Source organism: Thermobia domestica, chromosome 3 (assembly GCF_964235325.1).
Source record: "Thermobia domestica chromosome 3, izTheDome1.hap1.1, whole genome shotgun sequence".
Taxonomy (NCBI): Eukaryota; Metazoa; Arthropoda; class Insecta; order Zygentoma; family Lepismatidae; genus Thermobia; species Thermobia domestica.
This window is the reverse complement of record NC_137456.1, coordinates 344473649-344483062: the sequence shown is the minus strand read 5'-3', so window position 1 is coordinate 344483062 and position 9414 is coordinate 344473649. Positions and strand designations below refer to the sequence as shown.

General features: G+C 33.6%; 1 protein-coding gene across 3 annotated transcripts in view; it reads right to left on the bottom strand.

Annotated features, from left to right (window-relative positions):
- Positions 1–2309: 2309 nt before the first annotated feature.
- LOC145681277 (uncharacterized) overlaps positions 2310–9414 on the bottom strand; it is a 39485-nt gene continuing 32380 nt past the window's right edge. For 2 of the 3 annotated variants that reach the window (XM_081752881.1, XM_081752880.1), the window contains exon 3: positions 2310–8421. In XM_081752881.1, coding sequence (XP_081609007.1) covers positions 7188–8421 — 1234 coding nt within the window. In that variant the 3' untranslated portion in view covers positions 2310–7187. The remainder of the gene's footprint in view (positions 8422–9414) is intronic. The other variant, XM_081752879.1, reaches the window with a different exon arrangement.

The window sequence follows — 9414 nt, the reverse complement described above, 5'->3', positions numbered from 1 at the left end:
CAATGTGAAAATAAATTAAATGTAATAAAAGAAGAACCGATTTGAAATTACCATTGGGATTTTTTCCTTGTGTATATGTTAATGAGTCTACTTAAATTTCGACTAATGGGTCTTCGTACTCTTGATATGTTTAGGTATTTGATCTGTGTGTCAATTTCTGCGTGCACAAATGTGTATATTAATGGTTTTCCGCGTTTTGGTATGTACGACACTTTTTCTACCTGTATGTATTAATAGCATGCGTTGTCAACATAACTCTTAATAATATTCCGAGGTTTTCATTTTGTGAAATAATTCTGCTATATTTATGAATATCTCACTTCAAAATTGATCTCTGACTTAAACCGTTTGACAATCTGGGCACGTAAGATTGTTCGTCTGAATGGTTAAACATGTGTTTTGCCAAAATTGAAGTGTGAGTAAATTTTTCGCCACAATTGTAGCAGCTCTGAGTTATCTCACCTCTACGTAAACATGGCTCTCCATTTACACGTGTGTAAATGTATAGATTGATTAGGGTCATAATTTTAAGCTTGATAAAAAATAGGTCTGCAATGCGCTAATTTGTCTACGTTTGAAATAATTCTGATGGCCTTTTTCTGTATTAAAATAATGTTATTTGCATGATAATTGTTACCCCAAAATAATATACCATACAAAATTATACTCTTACAAAGCAAAGTAAGCCGATGTAACATGGTTATCAGGAACATGATCTGTGAATTGTTTTAGCAGATATATTGCTCTTGACTCTTCTAGAAAGATAATTAATATGCTGTTCCCACGATAACTTGTTATCAATATATATACACCTAGAAACTTCACACATGTTGAGTTATTCTCAACAGGTACTTCGGTTAGACTAAAAGTCATATGTTGAGTTTCATTCTCGTTAAGTAAAAAAGCATTTGGTTTAAACCAAATCACAACCTGATCCCATGTACTTTCAATTATAGAATTAAGTCTATTAAGATCAGGACTATTGCAGGTTTCAAATGATAAGCGGTATGGCCTTGAGTTGGCTTCACGCGGCGTCCAATTGGCTTTGAGCGGTGTTGACAATTCGCGACAAGCAGTTCTGCACGCTGACTTCTCGCGCTACTGTAAATCTTGACAATAGCAGAGGCGCTTATTAGAAATATTGTATTAGCACATTAACTGCTCACTTTACGAAGTAGAGAAAAGAATTACGAACACATACGTGAAAACTATATCTTTTTATGACAACTGGTTGTCATGATACACGCTTTGAAAGGTTTCCATATAAAACAATTAGTAAAACGAGCGTTGAGTGCCGTCTAATTTCCAGTGAATTTTTCTTCGATTTGAAAATGGAACTCAACTTTTATTAAAGGATAATCAGGGGTGTAACCAACAGGTTATTCTAGGGGAACATTACTTTCAAGGGGAGGAAAGCTTTTCACACATTAAAAAAGAGAACAAATGACCTCTTTCAGAATATGAAAGCATTTTAACTTACCATGTGTACTATACACATATTATGTTTTCTCGATGCTACCTTAACAAAAGACGGATCTTGACAGTACTGAAGTTGAAAACCGGATTGTAAGAGATAAACCAATAAGCTATTCATAAGAAAACAAATGCTGTTTCTAGCAGTATGTTTATCCGACTTTGTGTTTATGTAGGTTAAAGTACTAAAAACTCGAAAAAATATCAACTCAGATATTATTATGCAATAATATAGTAATAAGATCACACGGTGAGAGTCCAGTTAGGGAAATGAGAATATAAAGCATATAATTAATGTTAGTTGTTTTAATTAGGCAAGGGCGCCGATCCTGGTGGGACTGAGGGAGCCAGGGCCCCCTCATTTTATTTGTAAATTTGCAATATTAGGCATAATTTGAATGCAATTTGTCTTAGAATCATCATATATGCGTTATGCATCTGAATGCCCCCCCCCCAAAAAAAAAATTACAGAAAAATCAGCGTCCTTGTAATTAGGTACAGAAACTGTAGTGATGTTTTCTTTTTTTTAAATCGTATTTTATTATAAACATTCCTAATTTGCATTAACTATTAAATAAGTTTACTAAACATATACCAGATGAACCTCATTTTGGGGCTGGAAATAGTTTGGAAAGTCAAGGCCCCCTTTTCCCCCGTTTCTACACCCTTGAGAATAGTAAGCGATCGAATTAAATAACAAGCCTCTGCAATCTGATTGATAAATACATACATACATACATACATATATATATATATATATATATATATATATATATATATATATATATATATATAAAAGAAAGAAGGTATGGGACAGTCGTAATATTGTTTTGAAATTGCCTTCATGCAAGATTCTTCCTTATTCGACAGAAGAAACGCAGTATGATTTTTTTTTCTTCGTTTCAATACCTTACGTATGTGTGGCCAATTATGTACTCCTTCTTTACTCCTCTAGCAGGGATGCAAAAGCACCAGGCGTCTGAGTGGTGTCATAAATTATTGTAACCCAAAACAAACTCGACCAGATATTGAGTTGCTTACGTGTCAGATGGATTGTTGTTGTGAGATCTACATGAAGTATAAATTCTCAACCAAATGTTATTATAGGAACAGACATGGAAGCAAAGGAGCTAATTGTGTGTGTAGGAACGCAACTTCTCTTCTAGCATAAACAGAATTCATCAGTGTCTGGGTTGCTTTCTTTCGTGGTAGTTCATTTGTTCTCCAAAATTATAGTTGACAATGTCTTTAAGGAAACCGAGTACAAGTGCGGAATTTTCTTTAAAAAAAAAGTGCTATGAAGTGAAGCTCGAAGAATTATTTTTTGTGTTTATAATTTTTGGAACTCATAATAATAAATTAACACGAGTCAGATTCAGATAATGGCGAAATATTAATTGACATAGACGATAGTGAAAGTAGTGTTGAAGACGAACGTTTAGCAGTTCCACTGGAATAAGTTAATAGGTAGGTTATTCAGTTGCTATATATACTTTTAGGATACACAGCCAAAATCTTTGAGTTTGCTGGAATAGTATATTTACATTGTGAATAATGTTGCTAATGTATGTGTAATAATCTCAACTAGAGGAAGAGCGAGAAGGGAAAGGGGAGTCCGAAATCCGGCAACACCGCGCGGAATATCGCACAGCATTGGCTACTGCCCGTGATGCTTTACATCTGAAACACAATAGTATTTAGGAAGGTCGTATTGACAGCATAATGTATAGAGTAAGCAGATAAAAAGTAAGATAGATCAATTATCATTAGTAAAAATAAAAGTGGCCCAAGTACTTAACCTTGCGGTACTTCGTATTTAACTGATGCAATACCAATTTTTTGTTATATACAAAAAAAAAAAAAAATGTTTACGATTTTCTATGTAAGACTTGAATAATCTAAAACTTAAACCGTTGATACCATAGTACGCTATTTTTCTTTTATGAGAATTTTGTGTTCAGCACAATAAGAGGATTTGCTTAAATCACAAAATATTGCCTGAACAATATACTTGTTTTCAAAGCCTCTAATAATAACCTTCTTTACTAACGAATCGATCGCTCCAACATTAGATCTACCCTTTACAAAACAAAATTGTGAATCACTAATTTCGTCATACTCATCAAGATAATCACATAATTGCATATGTATAACAGTTTCAAGAATTTTTAAGAAGACTGGTGCCAGAGAAATTGGTCGAATCTAGATGAACAATTTTCGGCCTCCTTTTGATATACAGGCACAAGTCGTGATAACTTTAAAACTTCGGAAGATTTCCTGTGTTAGACATTGGTTAATGCAATGGGTAAGCGGCAGAACAATACAATCAAGAAGTTTTTTAATTAGATTACTCAACAATCCATAAACATCAACACTGTTTGAACATTAAAATTATTTACAATGTTGAGAAGTACTTGGGGAGATATATTTCTGAATACAAAACTACCGTGTATAGGATTTACAGATTGTACCATTAGATTGACTGCTGTTATATCAGGTTTGTCAATATTATTGTGTACTTCATCTACAGAGTTCAAGAAATAATTACTAAAATCTTCTGGATTGGGGTAAAGATAGTTCCGTTTAGTCTTAACTATAGAATTAATTACATCCCAAGCTTATCTAGTTATTAGGAGACGATTCAATTTTTGCTGAAGTATACTGCTTGCTCGCTTCATTAACAGCTTGCTTCTATGTATTCCTAGCTTTCAGATAGACTGACCTAGTTACTTCATTTTTCTCTTTCTTATATTTGTTTAAATGTAACATCACCTCACATTTCATTCAATAAAGTTGAAAGGTATACCATGTGGAATTATTTTATGTGGCTTTTTAAATAGACTCTGATTAACTATACATATTCTTTGTGGGATGAAGATGTCAAAGTTGTAGAGAAATAAGTTCAAGAGGCTTTCAGACAGTGCATTAGCGTCATTGTGATTCGACAGCAGTTCAAACCAATTCATGTTGCAGAATGAATTCTACAAACTCAGATATTTTACCCTCAGTGATTGGCCTAGAGGCAACTATTTTACATTCTGTGGACAAGACATCATCCTCCTTACTTAACAGTGCGTTATCCAATTCTATCCATACACTATCATTATCAGAAAAAGGAAATATTGATACATCAGAATGAATTTGACATAAATTGAAATTGATAATTATGTTATCAAGACAAGCTAGACCTCTTGCTGGTTTCATATTTGTAATACTATAATTAAATTGCCTTAACAATTTTTTTTTTACTCATCTGCACTGTTCTTTGTTGTTGTTACGTCAAAATCAGTGTTTAGATCACCACCTATGACTATCTTAAAATTTCTAAGGTTAGGCCTACTTAATAAGATTAGCAGTTCTTCGAGCTTATCTAGAAAGACTATTGAATTACCATTTGGGGATCTGTATAGTGATACGAAAACCAACTTAAGACAATTAATAACGATACCTGTGGCTTCGAAATCGATTTCAGTACATAGAATATCAAGTTCTAATTTCTTGCATTTAAGTTTGATCTTGTGTCTTACAAAAATAGCTACTCCACCGTGAGCACGGTGATTTCTACAGAAACTATTACAAGTACATAGTCATCTAATTTATTATACACAATTTTATCCTCTTTGCACCAATGTTCGCTTAAACCTGAGAATCTAAATTATTATCATTCCCAAAGTCATTTAAAACTGCATGTTTATTGTTGATCTCTTGAACATTTAAGTATCCTACTTTAAAATCTATAGCATGGCTTTGCTTTACATTAACCGGTTGTGCTATAACCGCTTGTAGATTTTTGGCTAAGTATGCATCATTAAACACTTTTGATCTGAAAATTTAGCATGAGCTACAAATATTGCATCACCTGAGGCAGTAGACTCTGAGATTATGAGCTGAACAAATTTATTACACTTGAGGTGCTACCATTTGCTGTTTATATGTAGCTCATGTCTTGTGAAATGTGAACTATCTAGGAACTGCAAATCAACGTACTTTACATTTGGGAAAACATACATAGCTTTGCTATTTTACGATTGGTAGAATTCAGTAGTATATTTACACATGAACTCTCTGCCAGATCATGTCTGTATGGAATTGCCACTACAAACACATTAGTCTTTGTTAACGTACAAAGCACCTTGTACAAGTTTCGCACTCCCTCTGGCCTCATTGCTTATCACGGCATTTCTTCGCGCAATAACAATATGTCTTTCATGGCCATATTTTTCGATACCGATACACAATCTTTCAACACGTCGCTGGTTCCGGTCGCAGGCTTCGTAATGCAGCTCACATCATAACTTGACTGTAGTTTTTCTGGTAGTAGGTTAGCTATATTTCTAGCTCGACTATCTCCAAGAATTAAAATGCGTTGTTTGTTACTTAATTGCAATTTACTCGGAGTTACTTCTATTTTTTTTTACCTCAGTTTTATTTCAGTTCTTGGGCGATGTTCTTTTGACTGTTCTTCTCTATATGCAAACGATGATGCTTTTGAGATGAAATTTTCCCTTGCACATTGACCGTTGTTTTCTTGAGTGTGCAAGGGCACAGTTCTTCCTTGCAGTTGAATTTTCTACAATTTCACTGTATTGAACATCGAACTTATTTTTCACTGGTACGGAACATAACGTTGCATAGATGTCCTTTATTCAGCGTATTACCTTTTTCAAATACTATGTTTACTGCTCCAATTTTGTTATGTCGTACCTGTGTTTTTTTCGTGTCTAGCAATATACTGTACTACAGAGTTAATTTGTATACTTACTTCCTTAAGTTTCTTTTTTAACTCCGTGTTTTTAACTTTCAGAGATTCCACATCACACTTTAAAGCACATAGTTAAAGCAAGCATATAATACACTTAGTATTTCAGATGTGTTACATTTGCATTCAACGCTTTCGAGTACACATTGATTACCATTTGTCACTGTTGAACTGGAACTTAGCATTTTTCTTGATGTTGCTTTTTTGATAATTGTATTTTTGTTTCTAATTTTAATTTCACATGATTTACATACCTTTTGAGGACTATTTGTTTCGGTTTTGTCACAAATTTAACACTTAACTTTATTTTCTACATGGGGAGCCTCAAAACTCTTACCTACCAGTGCCGCCATCTTAAATGGATAACATGAAATCGTTCAGAATATACATTTTGAAAATTCTGTGGAGATAACAGTAATAATAAATTGTAATAAAAAATGAATTTAACTTTAAAATTATAATACGGTAATAGAATGGAACTTTATTTGTGATTGCACATAAGTTCACGGAAAAATTCCATTTTTGGGAATCTTGGTGTGAACATTCCCGAAAAATATCTTCCTGGGAATTTGCCAATCACTAGTAATACCAAGCTTGAATTTCAACTAAATTACATTCCACAATCTAGACACATGTGAATATTTTCACAGGCATGTATTAACATCTGTTGCAAACTAGATTTATTACAAAATCGCTTCTCACATTCTTGGCCCGTGGAAGATTTTCACGTGTGTACATGAACATGTAACAACAATTTGAATATTGTCTGTATCCCTCTCCGAACTCGGGGCAGCCTTAAGATTTTTCACATGTTTGTGCTAATATGTGATTTGCCAAGATTGACTTTTGAGTAAATTGTTTCTTAGCGTGTTTGCACCTGCAAGATATTTAATCTGGATGTGTTAATATGTTACACAAAATTTGAACGTGGACTAAGTTTCTTGTAACACTCTTATTACGTGAGTTTTTCACCCGTATGTATTAACACATGTCTTGTTAAATGTGACTTTAGACGAAACGTTTTTCCACATTCCTGGCATTTGTGAGGCTTCTCACCTGTATGTATTAACAGGTGATATAGCAAGGTGGTCTTTTCGGAGAATTTCTTCTCACAGTGTGGGCACGAGTGAGGTCTTTCACCGGTATGTAGTAACAGGTGTATTGCCAAATTTGATTTTCGACGATACGGTTTCCCACACTCTTGGCATTTGTAAGGCATTTCACCAGTGTGTACTAACATATGTCTTGTCAAATATGACTTTTGACTAAACCCCTTTCCACACTCCTGGCAGATGTAAGATTTTTCACCAGTGTGTATTAACTTGTGTATTCCCAAATTTGAACTCTGTGTAAATTTTTTTCCGCACACTTGACATGTATGAGGCTTTTCACCTGTGTGTATTAATTTATGTTTTGCCAAACTTGAACTATATTTAAAACCCTTTGCGCACATTTCGCAAATGTGAGGCTTTTCAACTTTATGTATTAACATATGTGATGCCAAACTTGAATTAAAACTAAATCGCTTTCCGCACACTTGGCATGTGTGAGACTTCTTTTCCGTATGTATTAACATATGTGTTGCCATATTTGAACTGTATCTAATTCCCTTTCCGCATACTTGGCACGTATGAAGATTTCCACTTGTATGTATGAATGTATGTATTGCCAAACTAGAACTGTATCTAAATCCCTTTAAACATACTTGGCATGTGTAAGGTTTTTCACTGGTATGTATTATCATGTGTTTTGCCAGATTCGCCTTTAGAGTAAATTTCTTATTACACTCTAGACACTTGTAACGTTTTTCACCTGTATGTATTAACGTGTGTGTTGCGAGATGAGTCTTTTGAGTAAATTCCTTTCTACACTCTAGGCACTTAAAAGGTTTTTCACCTGTATGTATTAATATGTGATTTGCCAGATGTGACTTTTGGGCAAATTCCTTTCTACACTCTAGGCATTTGTAACGTTTTTCACCCGTATATATTATCTGAGTTCTTAGTTGTGAACTTTGACGAAATCCTTTTTCATATTTTTGGCACATCTGATGTTTTTTATTTGTACGACTTAACCCATGTCTTGGCAAATGTGATGGAGTAAATCTTTTGAAAAGCTGCTTGGGGTCATGAGATTTCTCATCTGCTTGAGAAATTACTTTCTTTCTTGTATTAAACGTAGTTTTACTTCTGGAAAAAGAATGTGATGGAACCCTTAAATTAAACATACATGGAAATGAATTCGATATAAATATAAATAATAAGATACCGGAAAAATCAGAGAAAAAGAGTAACAATTGCAAGATATTTTAATCATGGTTGTTATACCATCTTTAAATGTGATTTTTGATTATATCTTTTCACCTATTTATAGGAGAGACTTGATATTATGGTTGTATAATTTGATGCTCCGTTCCTCAGGATATGGATTGTTCCATTCGTCTGCGTTGGATTATAACTGTTAGAGACTTGCAAAAATTCGAAGCTTTTCATGCTGCTACGTCGTTAGTTTGGAACACACAGAGTTATTGTATTGCAGCAAGTGTGGTTTATAAATTTTCGTTTAACATTTAGGATTCAAATTTGTAATAATTTGATGTAATGCCACAAGGGGAAAAGGAAATTCTATACTCGATTTCGAACTCTGCTATTGGAGACTAGTTCAAATAACTTAATGTTTCCGGGGTGATATTTGTATTGTGTAGCACTTCAGTTATTATTATTTATTGAAAATTTAAAACGCGTATCAATATAAACGCAATCAATTACATTATAAAAGTAAGGCAGGTGAGCTGTTTGAAATAAATTTTCCAATATGTTCAGTGATTACTTTCAAATGTGTTTTTATCATGTTACTTTCATTAAAATAGGTATCGTAAGGAGAGAATAATTTAAAATGTACGTCAGCAAATATCATCTCGCGAGCCTCTTTTGCTAGAGAGAAAAAACGTAGCACCTGCATTTTGAAAATACCGTACTTAGGAGGGATGAAGAGGAGAAATCTTTTTTTATACGTAAACTTCACATCATGTTTGTCAGTTATCAGTACAGGAAACGGGTGAATAATTTGAAATTAAATTCTACAATGTGTTGAACATTGTTAACCAGCTATTTTTTTTATCACGTTAATTTCATTGGAATAAGGACAATATGACTACGGAATGGGATTAAATTCTAAGCCAA